This window comes from Prionailurus bengalensis, chromosome C1 (assembly GCF_016509475.1).
Source record: "Prionailurus bengalensis isolate Pbe53 chromosome C1, Fcat_Pben_1.1_paternal_pri, whole genome shotgun sequence".
In the NCBI taxonomy this organism is placed as follows: domain Eukaryota; kingdom Metazoa; phylum Chordata; class Mammalia; order Carnivora; family Felidae; genus Prionailurus; species Prionailurus bengalensis.
The window spans coordinates 40,548,973-40,564,886 of record NC_057345.1 but is presented as its reverse complement, the minus strand read 5'-3'; the positions used below and the strand labels follow the sequence as shown (position 1 = coordinate 40,564,886).

The window sequence follows — 15,914 nt, the reverse complement described above, 5'->3', positions numbered from 1 at the left end:
ATCTGCCACACAAATGAATAGATAAAGTTAATGTAGCGTGAATAAAGTCTCAGTAAATTCTTGAAGACAGAAACTTTTCATGCGAGTTTATTGCTAATGTGCTCCTTCTTGGTGTATAAGTTTCATGTTTCAACAGACAGAATTCAGGTGAATTGGTTGAAATGAATTTTACTTAGAATTGACAGGTTGACTAAAGGATTTTCTTTGCTGCTAACTATATAGTAGAATACAGTTATTAGGACTGATCCTGAAGGTCCTTTAACTCCTGGAGTTGGAGCACTTTCTATGAGCCAGATGTTGTGCTTAATACTAGGTAACAAAGGTGAATAACACTGTTTCTATACCAAGGTGCTCAGAGTGAAACATGGTAAATTAGCAAATTAATAATAATGGCATAATGTAATAAAAGCAGTGATAGCATATAGGGTGTTATAAAAAGAGAAGAGGGGCAGATAAGATTCAGCGTGTTTGTGTATGGGATGTGTGTCTTTATGGGTCTGAACAGTGTTAAAAGGCAATATCTTTTCCATGGTTACAAATAGCACTCTGTGTCCAGCTATGACTTTGGATACAAGGGAATGGGGAAAGATAGATTGTACATTACAGTTTAGCTGTTTAAAAAGTTTTTATTGAGCTCCCACTATGTGCTAAGAAAAATCATCACCATGACTTAAAAAAGTGTATTGATAGAGGTCATAGCTAAATAATACAAAAAAAATGTTACTTATTTCAGTGTTTCAGGCTAACATATGATCCAAGTATTCAACAGATGGACTAGTCCAGTCAAACCTTTTTCCATTTACATTCTATACAAAATATAGTTGCAAATTTTTATTTAAACTGACTATATATTTTGAATACTTATTGTGGAAGCTCCCACAGGACCTTTCCAGCCATCTTCTGAATATGTATTTATATCACTTAAATATGTGAAAGAGAAATTATATTCTAGTCCCTGCTCATCCTGTGAAAATGATAATTTGCTGCTCTGGTTTTTAACATTTTTTAGAAATCCACAAGAAAGAAAGGGTTTTCCTCTGCTACAAATACTACTGCACTGTTTTCTTGGGCCTCTAAAAATGTTAATTTCCTTTAAAGAGCCCACACTATTTTATTCAGCATTTTATCTCCCTAATCCTCATGAAAGAAAACATAATATTGAGTTTCACTGTTTGGCAGAAATTGCCAGAAATAATTTATTGAAATATTTCTTTCTTGAGGCGCCTGGGTGTTTCAGTCAGTTAAGCGTCCAACTCTTGATTTCAGCTCAGTTTATGCATTCAAGCCCACATCAGGCTCTGTGCTGACAGTGTGTAGCCTGCTTGGGATTCTCTGTCTGCCCCTCTCCCTCTTGTGCTTTCTGTCTCTCTTTCAAAAATAAATAAATAAACATTTTTAAAAAAGAAATATTTCTTTCTAGTGCTTGAGTATGTTTTTAGTGCTAAAGCAGGTTATGCTCCAACTCTTTAATGGATAAATCCACTACATTAAAATGTGACCAATTAGCTCCACCCCATTATTCTGTGCTCTGAAAGGTGACAGATAACCTGTTTCACTTCATTTTATTTCCTTCTCTCACTCTCACAAATATGTGTTATTTGGCCAGACCCTTCAGCAAAAAAGAAGTCAGTGCCATATACTAAAAGGAGTGTTGATGAGGCTGGCACACTCTAGGTTAGAGAAGAAGTAGAGTGGAGTTAGGAGGCTTTGCTAAACTAAAGAGTCACAGTCTTGGGAGTATCTAAAAATGTGATGATTTGGGATGAAACTATTACTTTTCCTTCTCTGGCTAATTGTAAATATCACCCTTTCAGGTGGCTGGTGAGAAATGGACGGACAAATGTGACTTGGGCTTTTATGCTGTCCTAGAATTATACAACTGAAAGGGATTTTTTTTTTAATTTTTTTTTTCAACGTTTATTTATTTTTGGGACAGAGAGAGACAGAGCATGAACGGGGGAGGGGCAGAGAGAGAGGGAGACACAGAATCCGAAACAGGCTCCAGGCTCTGAGCCATCAGCCCAGAGCCTGACGTGGGGCTCGAACTCACGGACCGCGAGATCGTGACCTGGCTGAAGTCGGACGCTTAACCGACTGCGCCACCCAGGCGCCCCCTGAAAGGGATTTTTTAATTTGATTTCCTGTCTTCTCTCCATTCATCCCTCATTCATTTAAACATTTATTTAATGTCTTCTAGGTGCTAAACATTAGGACCATAGTCTGTACGCTGAAAGAGCTCACTCAGAATATACCTTCAAAATATACCTGTGTTTTATCTCCAGTAACAAAATTCTGTTTCATGAGGCAAACCAGTTCCATTGTTGAGCAACTCTGTCTGTTGATATCTTCCTTATATTAAACTGGAACCTGTGTCCCTGCAGCCTCCATCCAGTGGTTCTGCTTCTTTTTTTATGGTTTTAACCCTTTTCCTAAATGATTTCATGTTTCAGGACAATTACCATTTTTCTATTGACTGTCTGAAGCCTGGAGTTAGGAAGCAGATACTTGAGATCAGTAGTTAAATTTAAGTTTTGAATATTATGGATTATAGTTATTTGTCCTCTAGCTGGGGGAATTTTGTTTCTCATATCCTCCTTCTGGTCCTATACCTATATTTTTTTATGATTATTCACCATTTTAATTTCCTTCCCAGCCTTCCCTGCCCCTGACCACCTTTTAATGATCTTTCCATACCTCTGGGTACCTAGCTAAATATCTCCCTCTCCTTCTCCCAGGTGCTTAGGTGAGACAGGGTAGAGACCCATGGACCCAATCTTCTGGAGAATTACCCAATTCTCAGTTGATAGAGAGGGAGGGGTACCCCAAGAATAAAAAAATAAACTTCAAATGTAGTTGACTAGTTAATTAGTTAATAACTTCAGTTAGGGAAACATCTATTGAATGCTCACTATGAGCTAGTCAGATGAATATAACCTGGTAATTTCATGTTATATAATTAACGAGAAAATTGAGGCAAGCACAAGATACTAGGGGAGCACAAATATGGGGGTGGGAGGCACAATGTTCAAGAATATTTGCAAGCAAAAGCTGTGTCTGCTTTATTCACCTCTGTAGCCCTAACACCTAGTGTGGCACCTGGCCTGTACCAGCCACAAAATAAATATTGGTGAGTGAATATTTTTTTTAAAAGGAGAGAGGGAGGGGTAGGAGGAAGAGGAAAAGGAATAAGTTGGGAGGGGAGGAGGAGGAGGAAGAAAGACTAGAAGAATTTATTTCCAAATCAAATTGTAAAGAATAAAGAACAGTCACCCAAATGAAGAAACATAGAAATAGAATTTCATTCAAAGGAAACAACATGGTCTGATGCAGTATATGCACAGAGATGAGTGCAGTTTGGTGTCTGTGCAAAATAAAGTGGAAGACAAAGATAAGAGATGAGGTGAAGGTGAATAGGACTTATAGGTCAAGTTGGGAACTTGAAATCTAGGCAGCCATAGAAGACTTTTAAGTATTTTTTAACATACACATTTTAGAGAAGAGCACTTTGGCTGCTGTGCAGAAGCTAGATGTAAGGGAAGCAGGACTGGAGGCAGAGAAATAAGTATGAATCTATTTTACTAGCACAGTTAAAGGATAATGAGATCCCAAACTAGAATATCATTGGTAAAAATAGAGAAGGATATGGATTCAGGAAGTGTTTTGGAGGGAAAATCAGTAGGACCGGTGACTGATAGGATCTGTGGGAGAAGAGAAAAGGAAGAGATAAGAATGATACCTAGGTTTTTTGGTTTAAGTGATGGAAAAGATTCATTCAGTATTCATCCAATAAATTCTGGTTACATGCCTCTTTATGCCTGGTACTGGTCTAAGTGCCAGGAATATAGCATTGAACAAAGCAAAGTCTTTCCATTAAGGAGCTTATACCTAACAAAATGAAATTGAACACAGATAATTGCCAAAAATCTGTATTTCAGTTTTTAAAACTTGGTGAGACAAGTATTTAGCTTGTCTGCCTGTGGTGCAATGCCACATACTGCTAGGGTCAATGCTGGAGGAGTCAAGAGTATGTGGCATTGCACCACAGGCAGACAAGCTAAATAGTAGTCTGGTTCCTTCTGAACATTTCCATCTGAGTGCCCACTGCAGATTCACTCTGTACGAAATTGAACTTACCATATCTCCCCAGAAACCTATCTCCTCACCGATATTAATAATCATTGTCAACCCCAGCCAAAAACTTCATTCCAGTCACTGAGAGACCTGCTATTCTTTGAAACTGCACCAAATGAACTGATACCTCATGATTTTTATGACCCTTTCCTTTTGACTATTCAAATAGGGATATTTTTATGTCAGCATCAAATTTATTACCGTAATTTATTAGTTGAGAAATTTCTTGCTATCAGAGTTTATGTTCTACCCATTATCTTGATTTTACCCTTACTACCCTTTCCCACAACAAGGGAGGAGCAAGGGGTCTCTATTTCATTTTTATCCTCTCCCTCTATTGGTTCCTTCTCTTTATCCTAAAAACATGTTCAGGTCTTCCCTAAAAAAAAAAAAAAAAAAACAAAACTATTCCTTCAGGCTTTAATCTACACTGGATGACTATTTCTTCACCTTCTATTCACTTAACTGACTACAGTTTGGGCTTTTTTCTACCAGGTGATTTAAATTGAATTTATGAGTCAGATACTCATTTTTTTAAGATGCTATGCCATCTCTTTTCGTTTTCACAGCAGCCTTTCTGGGTCAGTATTAGTCACATTCTATAGTGGGGGTGCAAAGACACTTGCCCAGTGTCATACAGAAAATAGTAGAGCCAGGTCTTTCAGTTATAAATTCAGGTTTCTTTCATGTGGTTTTTTGTCATAATACCTAACTAATAACTACCTAATAACTCTCTCTTCCTTGATTTTCATCATACTGAACCTGTTTATAGTTCTTGTCTGCACTGAAATTTTCTCAGACCTTGCTTCTAAGATTTCTCTCTCACTTTCTATATTTTTTAATATAAAATTTATTGTCAAATTGGTTTCCATACAACACCCAGTGCTCATCCCAACAGGTGCCCTCCTCAATACCCATCACCCACACTCCCCTCCCTCCCACCCCCCATCAACCCTCAGTTTGTTCTCAGTTTTTAGGTCTCTTATGTTTTGGCTCCCTCCTTCTCTAACCTTTTTTTTTATTCTTCCCCTCCCCCATGGTCTTCTGTTAAGTTTCTCAGGATCCACATAAGAGTGAAAACATATGGTATCTGTCTCTCTCTGTATGACTTATTTCACTTAGCATAACACTCTCCAGTTCCATCCACGTTGCTACAAAAGGCCATATTTCATTCTTTCTCATTGCCACGTAGTACTCCATTGTGTATATAAACCACAATTTCTTTATCCATTCATCAGTTGTTGGACATTTAGGCTCTTTCCATAATTTGGCTATTATCTAACTTTCTAATTTTTGACAGCTAATCTCTTCATCTCTTGTACTGTTTTTCCTTCTTCGCCAATTGAAATAAGTATATATATGTTTACATATTTATATGTCATAATTTTATATATATCTATAAATATACATATATATTTAATTTTTTAATGTTTTATTTATTTTTGAGAGAGAGGGAGACAGAGTGCAAGTAGGGGAGGGGCAGAGAAAGAGGGAGACTCAGAATCTGAAGCAGGTTCCAAGCTCGAGCTGTCAGCACAGTTCCCACTGCTACTGCTCAAGTATAGGCTCTCAAGTCCTCTCACTTGGAACTTTGAAATAAGTTTTTCTTCTCACATCTCCAAATCAAAGCTGCCATATGCCAACATACTGCCCTAAACACACGTGCACACACACACAGAGCCATCAGAGGTGTTCCCTTGAGCAGTCCTCTGCCTAAAAACCTTTTGTAGTTCTTCTGTTGCCATCAAGTAAGTCCAAATACCAATGCCAGTTTAAGGACTGCTGCAACGTAGTTCCATTGAAAATTTTTGCCCTTAGTGCTAGTCCATATTCTTCTCCCATATGTGGGGTTGATGATTCAGTTTGCTTTCCTGAATTCTTTATTGATTTTCTAAATATCCAATTCCTTGCTTGAAATTTTTCTCTGCCTAGAGTACAACTTCCTCCCTACCAGTCTTCCATTACATACTCTGTACAACATTGGTATCTCTTTTAAAAGTATGGGTTAATCCTGAGAAACTTAACAGAAACCCATGGGGGAGGGGAAGGAAAAAAAAAAAAGAGGTTAGAGTGGAAGAGAGCCAAAGCATAAGAGACTTAAAAACTGAGAACAAAATGAGGGTTGATGGGGGGTGGGAGGGAGGGGAGGTTGGGTGATGGGTATTGAGGAGGGCACCTTTGGGGATGAGCACTGGGTGTTGTATGGAAACCAATTTCACAATAAACTTCATATATTGAAAAAATAAATAAAAGTATGGGTTAAAATTACCACTTGTGTGAAGCCTTGCACAGTCTTCTTCACTGGTGCTAGAGTAACTCTTTTATTAGCCCACAGCCTTTGCTTATACTTTTATTATATCTCTTATCACACTGAAAAGGACACATCTGCAACTAAATTATATCTTTGTACAAGTAGTTGCTGAAAGGAACATCTACTTCAGTTATAAGCTTGCCCTAGTGCCAAGTATATATAAGTCTAAATTTTGTCTCAAAGTTTGGTTCTTTCTCCTCTAGGAAGTTTGCTCTGATTTTTCTCATTACCAGTGTATTAAATGCTCTCCTCTGAACTTTACCTGTCATAACGCTTATCATTAGATATTATAATTATCTGTATATATTATATAGTGTTCCATAAGAGAATATAGACTACCTTGCATACAGGTTCAGGCAGTGTGGCATTTACTAGGGCTTTGTAAATGTTTTTAAATAATAATGGGAATAAATGAATGCCAATAAACAGCCAAAATAGAATCACAAATTTTTTTTAGCTGCTTTTCAAATTCTGAATAAATAACTTCTCTGGATTCAAAGAATTTTAAGGCTGCCATGACTGAACCAAGAGATTATGTATTCTCATCAGCAAACATTAATGAAAAAAAGATTGTTTATCTCATTTTTAGAAAAAGCTTTTCCTAACCTGTTAGATGACTGATAAGAAAATGTGAAGAGATTGGGAGTTCCTTATACATAATTAAGTAGCTCATTCTTGCACATACTTCAATAATTCATATTTGAAATATACTTTTTTCAACAAAATTGGCTTTTTAGATGACTCCCTTTGAAGATGTTGTCGTTGTAGGATTTTGCTTTCTGGGTCTTAAGAGATTTGGGAATTCTACACTTTATGAAGACAAAATGAATAATGGGTTAATTACATAGGCACAAAATTAAAATCACTATCTTAGTATGATGTAAAGTCCTGTTGTTAGGGAAAGGGGCTATTATTTGAAAACTGGATTAGGAGAAGAAGTTTAGATGTAGGGGAGTGAGTAAGGTAAAAGGAGTAAGGAAAAAAATGGTATGTAGAACAATCCTTTTCTTTTTACTCTCTGTGTCCTGCAACCCTTCTTCTTAACCTGATGCCTCTTAAAAGGAAAGATGAATGTTAGGCAAGACTAAGTGAAAGCTAAGGTGAGAGCTTAGCTGATAGAGAATGTATGGTTTGTCATACTAGACTTTTGTTTCTTTCCACTAGTCTATCCTGATGGAACTGTAGTGTACCTTTTAGATCCTGAGCCTTTACTTGTTTAAACTGAGCCTCAAAGTTCAGGGAACTTCGTGCTCCAGATATTTGCCAGACTGAAACATAGCGGGGAATTCAGACACAGTAATGGTCCTAGTAAATGTGTTGTTTTGTAAAGGATGCTCTCTCACCACTTTGAAATGAGAAGGGGTTTTTGAATTTTGAGGCTATTGAATTGCTGAAATCCGGAGGAGATCTTGGCCCTACAAAGCAAAACACTCAAGTAGGATTAGAATCCTAAGTAGAACCAAGGTGTCTGTGAGAAATAGTAATTTGGTCAAAATAGCAGATAGACTGCTTAGGATAAGGACCATTCATTTTTACTCATGCAGTAAGTATTTGTTCATTATCTTCTCTATTCAGGCCATTGGGAAGTCTGTCGCTCAGATAAGAGGGAAAAATGTTACAATTCTGGGCATCAATGCTTGGTTATGCCCAAAAAGGAAATGCTAAGCTGAGTCAAATGTAAATATCTTGGCTTTCTTATTTGGAGCTGTTAGACTTGCTGGATCAGTTATTTTAAAAAATCGTTTCATAGTGTTCTGAGATCCTTTGGAGGTACCCCAGCTATCAAAGGGATATGAGAAAGAAAAGGCCAACGCCAGGAGCCTTAGGCTCCCCCATTGCCTTCTCCCCCGCATCAGCCAGAGTGGCCTTACTTTTGTATATGGTATGCATTGTAATTTTACATAATATTTTGCCATGGGGCCAGGGGAAAGAGGTAAAACATTGATAAGAAAGATCTTTAAAATCCCTTCTAGCTTTAAAATCTATAATTGTATAACTGTCTAAACTCTAACATCCCTCTAGCCAAGTTTTATGAGTCTTTGATTCTTAGTTTCCCTTGATGCTTTCCTGGCAAATATTTATCTCTAAGTTAGGCTCTTCTGCATAGACCAGAATCAACTAGTTTTCCCATTTTCATAGTTTAAGTGCATAGTACCATATTTTAAAAAGATAGAAATTTCATTTATTAAATAGTCTTTATAGATTCTCTTTACTGAACCTAGTATAGACAGGCATTTAGCCAGATACCTTGCTGGGACCCTCTTCTCATTCAAGGCATAAATATTTGTCAGTATTCACAGTTTGCGTGTTTTAGATCTCAGTATTTTTGCAATTCTGTTCTTACCTAGAGATTAGCAGCCTAGTGCATTTTTTTTAAGCTGATGTTTTTAATTGTAATACTTTAAATCTCAATGGATGTTGCTGAAAACAAAATAAACAGCATGTTTATCGGTGCCCAACATGTAGTAAATGAACATTTACTGAATCATACATCTCATATTTAATAGCCTATACTTTACAAAAAGCTTTCATATATAGTGTTATTTCTTGTTATCTCTAATAACACTGAGGAAAGTGTACCATTTTTCACTAATGAGAAATTTGAGAACCACTGCAGTAAGGAAGTGGCAGTTTGAAATAGAGATTACTGTGAGCTTTTTAAAAGACTCATATAGCTTGCTTTGTGTCTGACCTCTCTGTACCCATCTCCTCATTTATTGAGCAAATATTTATTGAGCACTTACTTGTGTACTATGTGCTGGGGATAAAACAGACAAAAATCCCTGTCTTCATTCAGTTTGTAAGCATCCTTCATTTTCCCTCAGGTTCCAACCTTTAGTATAGGGGTATCACAGCAAGTTTAGAAATATGTAAGCCTTAAAATGAAAAATATTAAGATTTCCTCTAGCAAATGGCTTCTTATTTAATAAAACTATTATAATACTAATGTTCTATTGTAGTTATATAACTTATGTTTTGGAATTTTATTTCCTAAAGTCAATTTAAAGCTAATCAGGACTTTTCTCAAATAGCAAAGCACCGATGTTCATATGGTTAGTGATAGTGATGGAGATGACTTTGAAGATGCTTCCGAATTTGGGGTGGATGATGGAGAAGTATTCGGCATGGCATCATCTGCCCTGAGAAAATCTCCAATGAGTGAGTATTAATAGCTCTTTGGGTCCAACGTTATAATTCTACTTTCTACTGCAGAAACTTAGGAAGAACAATGAACTTAAAAATCTCTTACTGATTTTCCAGGTTTACAGGGAGAAAATTTAGCAAGTAGGCACATTATTCATTAGAACCAGAGCCTCTTGAATTTTTATTTTATTAACCTCAACATTTCCCAATGCTTCAGTAAAATTCATTAAAAATGTAAAGGACTGTATAGATTTGTTTCATGTGTATAATTAGTTATGAGTCTGTCTCTTTACTTTAAATCTAGAGCCTGATAAACAAATAGTTATACTTCTGTGACTTGACTTGTTTCCCCACATCTTATTGGAGGTATCAGTTTTAAGAGTAGTATTGCTTTTCCATTCACCGGTATCACCTTTCGAAGGAAAGAAAAGTAAACTAAATGGGACATCTCCTTTTCTTTCACTCTACAAAATATATACTATAGAATCACAAGTGATACTATATGCAAAATTACCATTAAAATAAATCCTTAAATGGCTCATTTACTCAGTGAAATTAGGTAACTCCCTTGAGCAGAAATAGATGTGGTCAATTTACCTAAAATTGACCATCTTCCTTATAAATAAGATTTTTAAGAAACTCGAGATCCTTTTTACATAATTTAATTACAAGATACCATTTTAAGACAACATTAAAATCCTAATGATGACTGGCACATATTTGAAATACTTAAGATCGTGTCAGTTGGTTTTCCAAAATTTATGAGCTTGGAATTTTTTTAAGTTTGATGAAATGTCCAGTTAAAATGTCTCCTCAGATATATCACAAAAGCTAAAATTTAATTTTATTTCCTCTTTATTGATTAAATATATTTCTTATATGTGGGATTAGATGTTATGTGGTTTGTTTTTTGTGTCTATTTGTTTTGTTTTTTGGTTTTTGTTTTTTCTTTTGTTTGTTTTTTAGTGCCAGAAAACGCAGAAAATGAAGGAGATGCCTTATTACAATTTACAGCAGAGTTTTCTTCAAGGTAGGGTTAGGACATTAAATATATAAAATTGATGTTTTTTTAATGCTACTGTGATTTTTTGGAGCAATTTTAATCACAGATTGTCTTTAATTTTTCTGTGAAGTATTCAAAGTATGTGTTTCACTAGTAAGCCACTTATGCCACTTCAGAGATGCATTCATGTTATCTCTATATAGAACCAAAATAAGTGGATTACAAAATGTGGATCAAATTAATATATTGACTGTATTCCCAAAAGGACTATGTTATAGAATACTAAGTTTTAGTATATCATAGGATAAACAAAAATATCCTTTAAAATAGTATTAAATTTAAAAATAATTTTAAAATTTTAAATATAAGTGAATTTTTCTTTTAATTTTTGTTTTGGAACTGTTTAACATTTCTTCTTTTAAGAGTCTACTATAAAATGTTTTATATGCATTTGAGATTCTTGTAAGGTGTTTAAGTAAAGAAGATTTGAATATTTAACCCTAACTTTTGTTTAAATGATGTTTCTCTCTAGTTCTGTTTTCCAATGTAATATCATTTGGAAAATTTGCAAGATACAATTTTTTTCCCTCTCTGTTGGACTTCTGGAATAAGTTAACTAAAATGGAAAATTAAGGCTTCTGTAAGGGAAATCTTATGAATGTGGATAACCAAGAATCACTCACTACTTATAAATGCCATGGTTTTGTAGCATTTATTAAATCCATTTGCTAGATGTAGTTAAAATTCCAGTATTCTGATATAATCAGTATAGGCCAAAAAAATTTCTAAGAACTAGTGAAGCCTTTAAAGAAATGTTTTAATGTTTGATCTGTATTTAAGAGATACTAGTCCCAACATTTACTTAGAAGATGCTGATTAGACTTGTGAAACTTTGAGGTAAATTTGAAATGTATTTTAATTAATAGACATAATTTTTCCTGTAGATATGGTGACTGCCATCCTGTATTTTTTATTGGCTCATTAGAAGCTGCTTTTCAAGAGGCCTTCTATGTGAAAGCCCGAGATGTAAGTGCAATCTTAAACGTTTTCTGATTAAAAAGTGCATCTCCTATAGGTTTACCACCAGGCCTCAGGCAATGCTTAATGTTTTCTGTGTTTTTCAGATTGAAGACTTGATTTTGTTTGTGGTTCATCTACCATCCTAGTCATCACCAAGATCCCCATTTCAGAGGGGCAATAGTATAATAGGGTATTGCTGCCTCATGTAGATGGCTTTGTCAAACTCTGAAACAGGAGGTTTTTTCGGGTGGGGGGGAGGGGCAGGGGGCGGTGGACATGCTTAGAAGGGACCAGGCTACCTGTGTATGTTCTTTTCAGTTACATGATTGACAGGTTCTTGCTAAAAGAGGTTTCTTTCAGTCATTTCCCAAAATGACCATCTAATAAAACATATCTAATAACTGCAATATTTTTTTCTCAAAAGTCACTTTAGACACAAAAATATAGAAATGGGCTTTGTGATGTTGAAATCAGGTAGACTGACATTTATGACAAGAATTCAGAAAGTACAGTGCAGCAAGAATATTCTATACACTCTATATGTTGATACAGCAGTGAAGACCTCAGTAATCTGGCTCCTACCTGTCTGCACGGCTTCAACTCTTCCTGTTCCCTGCCGTACAATTAATAAATTTAGTAATAATGTTCCATTTGTGTTTCCCCATAATCTTGCTCTTTGTTCATGCTTCTCTGCTGTAAGGAATGCCTTCATTCTGCCTTTACCTGGTTGACTCCTACTCTTCCTCTAAGACTTAGTTGTTCCTGACTCTTCCACTGTTGTCACTATTCCACCTCCTCCTTTAGTACTTTGTAAGGAAACCCTCTGCTCTTTTTATTGTTACATTTAACACATTGCTTACAATTATTCTCTGTATATGTCTTCTCAAAAGGCTTGATTTTCTTTTTGGCAGTGACTGTGTACCTACATCCCTATACATAGTAAATACTTTATATATTTACTGAATGAAGGAAAAAAAGAGAATGGAAGGAAGAAATAGTATAGAGTGGAGGAAAAGTTACTAGAATTAAAGAGGGCAAGAAGTGTTGAGACTAGAGTGTAAGAATTCCTCCGAAATTCCTGAAATTCCTGTTCTGACCTAAGGAAAATTTCATCTTAAACAAATTTTTTAAATGGACAATAATTAGTGATCAAACTTAGAGCAATCAATGATAGTTGAATGAAGTGGATTAAGAAACAGAAACTGTTCATTACCCAAACTAAGAATAGTGGACTAGCCCATTATAAAGGCTTTTTTAAACATCTATTTTTTAACCATTACATTTATATTAAATGGATGTTATTTTGGAGAAATAAATACTTACAATAAAATATATTTGTAATAATAATTACAGTAGTATTAATATATTTGTAATATTTACGTGTTTATTGTTTCCATAAATACAGATTTATGGAAAATACTGAAAAGCAAAAAGGAAATATTCTAACATAGATTAACAGTTTTATGATTCATATTCTTTCCATTTTTTAATATATTTTAATGAGTCATTTTGCGTGTATTTAATATTATTGCGTCATGTTATAATCCTGTTAAAATAGCTTATTTTCACCTTTTAACAACATGATCATTTGCTTAATTATTTTATAGTATTTTAACTCATTAAAATAATTCTTAATACAGAAAAAGTAAAAAGAATAGTACAATAAACATCCAAATTTCTCATACTTAGATTTAATAATTAACAAATGTTGCCATATTTGCTTCTTCCATATATAGACACCCCAGAGTTTCAATGCAGATATAATCCTTAGTAAACTTCATTCTTTTTTTAATGTTTATCTTTGAGAGAGATAGAGAGACAAAGACAGACAGAGTGCAAGCAGGGGAGGGGCAGAGAGAGAGGGAGACACAGAATCTGAAGCAGGCTCCAGGCTCTAAGCTGTCAACACAGAGCCTGACTCAGGGCTCAGACCCACGAACAGTGAGATCATGACCTGAGCCAAAGTTGGATGCTCAACCAACTGAGCCACCCAGGCGCCCCAGCCTTAATAACTTCAAAAGTTTAACTGCCAAACATTTATAAAAGAGCAGCATTTGAAATGTAATCATTCACATTTTTATACTTGTTTAGTTTTGTGATTTTGATAAATTTTTATGATAAATTTTTGTTTCAGTTCTTCTCTGAAAATGGCAAGCATTGATTAGAACAGAAAATAAATGTAAAATTTATTATTAAAAATATACAAAAACAAACAAATATAAATTTTTATGATAAATTTTTGTTTCAGTTCTCTGAAAATGGCAAGCATTGATTAGAACAGAAAATAAATGTAAAATTTATTATTAAAAATATACAAAAACAAACAAATATAAAGAATTTGAACTTTCTTATGATTTTTTTAAGTTTGTGGCAGTTAAATTTTTGAAATAATTAAAACTTAAACTGCGTGATACCCTTGTATATTCATTATTTTTGGTTAAACCATTTTAAAGTACATTACAGATATTGTATCTTATGCCTGAAAAATCTATATATATTTTCCAAAAAATAATTATATTCTCCTATATAATCACAATACCATTATCACATATAACAATTAACAGTAATTTCCTAATATCATCTAATATCCAGTGAACATTCAGACTTCACTAGCTGTTCCCAAAATGTCTTTTTAACTTTTTTTTTTTATCACAATCTACTCAAGGATCACAAAATATATTTAGTTGTTGGATTTCTTAAATTCTTTTTAAACAAGCACCCTCTCCTCCCCAGTCCTGCTTCCTCCCCCTCCCTCCCCTCAATAACATTTGCTTTGTGAAGAAATCATGCTAGATGACTTACAGACTGTTCCAGATTCTGGATTTGTATAATTGCTTCCTTGTGATATTATTTAACTTGTTCCTCTATCCCTGTATTTCCTGAGAAATGGATATCAGGTCTAAAAGCTTTGTCAGATTCAGATCAAACTTTTCTTGCAAGAATGCTTTGTAAGTAATGCTGAATACTTTATTAAAACAGGAATCTAATAGGTTATAGAGTCTCTCATTGTATGGCCATGTTATTGTATTTAAACAATCACTTATTATTGGACCTAAATATGGTTGAAAGTAGTTGAAGTAACTGGAAAATGTTAGGGCCTTTTGTAACTTAAACTATAGCTCCCCAAATAGCCATAAATATACAGTACAAAATAGACAAAAGAACTTGTTCTAAATGTCTTATATAATAAACTGGCATTTGGATTTATTCAGACTGATTATCCAGGGGAACACAACTCTTGCTTATTAACTTCTGGATATGTCTAATGAAACTATTGATTGTTTGCTTTTGACTAGTGTCAGTGTTTTAACAAATGAAAATCATTGGGATGATTTCACATTTGTGAAATTAAATGTTTTGCCTCATATTAGATTCATACCAAAATCCACTGACCTCTTTGGACTCCTAAACTGTCTTTATCTTTTCCCCCTCATCCAACACTTTCTGTCCTCATTTCTCTTTTACAAGTTAAAGAGCAACTGTTTACACATTGTTATTACATTACTGTAAATTTACATAAAATTTATCCACATAATGGATAATTTATTCAGAATTAAATCTAAGCAGATACATTTATTATGGTCATCAGCCAAATTATATATATCTACTTTTAATTAAAGAGAACAGGGTCCACATAGAAATAATACTGTTACTACAGATTTATATGGTGCTGTATGATTTATAGAACATCTTTCCTGTACGTATCTCATTTGAACCCCACAACAAACCAGTGAGATAGGGGCATATAGTGTCAACATTCCCATTGTAAAGATGAGCAGGCTCAGAAACACAATACAGTTTAACCAAAGCCCATCAGTAGTAAGTACTGGAGGCCAAATAAGAGCTCAGGTTCCAACACAGGTAAGTGTGATTTACACCATACCACTATATTTCAAAGTTCATCTCTCCTTTTCAGATTTCACATTTGAGACTTAAAACAAATCTTTTTCAATATTATTTTATAAAACTTGTGAATGAAACATTTAAAAAAAAAACAGTTGGCCGATGTTCACATATTTTAAAAGCAAGTGTGACAGATACTGTGGCATTCTTACTAAATTTCTTTCATCTTAAATATCACATGTTTAATTTAAACTGTGGGAGGCACATTAATTTTACCAGGGCAACAGATGAGCCTCAAGCACCAGCATTCTTTACTTGAAGTGAGAAATTGAGTTCCAAGAGTAAATAAAAACAAGATTGAAGGTTTAAATCCTCTGCTAGGCTTTTTGAACTTATATACTCATTAAATGTTTATTGGAGTGGTGGGATTACAAAGGATTTGGGGAGCTTCATCAACTGGTA

General features: G+C 34.6%; 1 protein-coding gene across 3 annotated transcripts in view; it reads left to right on the top strand.

Annotated features, from left to right (window-relative positions):
• The window catches only part of FAF1 (Fas associated factor 1), a 519,809-nt gene that overhangs the window by 346,359 nt on the left and 157,536 nt on the right, over nucleotides 1-15,914 (top strand). For all 3 annotated transcript variants that reach the window (XM_043578729.1, XM_043578731.1, XM_043578730.1), the window contains 3 exons: nucleotides 9,475-9,601; nucleotides 10,553-10,616; nucleotides 11,534-11,615. In XM_043578729.1, the coding sequence (XP_043434664.1) occupies nucleotides 9,475-9,601; nucleotides 10,553-10,616; nucleotides 11,534-11,615 (273 nt within the window). The remainder of the gene's footprint in view (nucleotides 1-9,474; nucleotides 9,602-10,552; nucleotides 10,617-11,533; nucleotides 11,616-15,914) is intronic.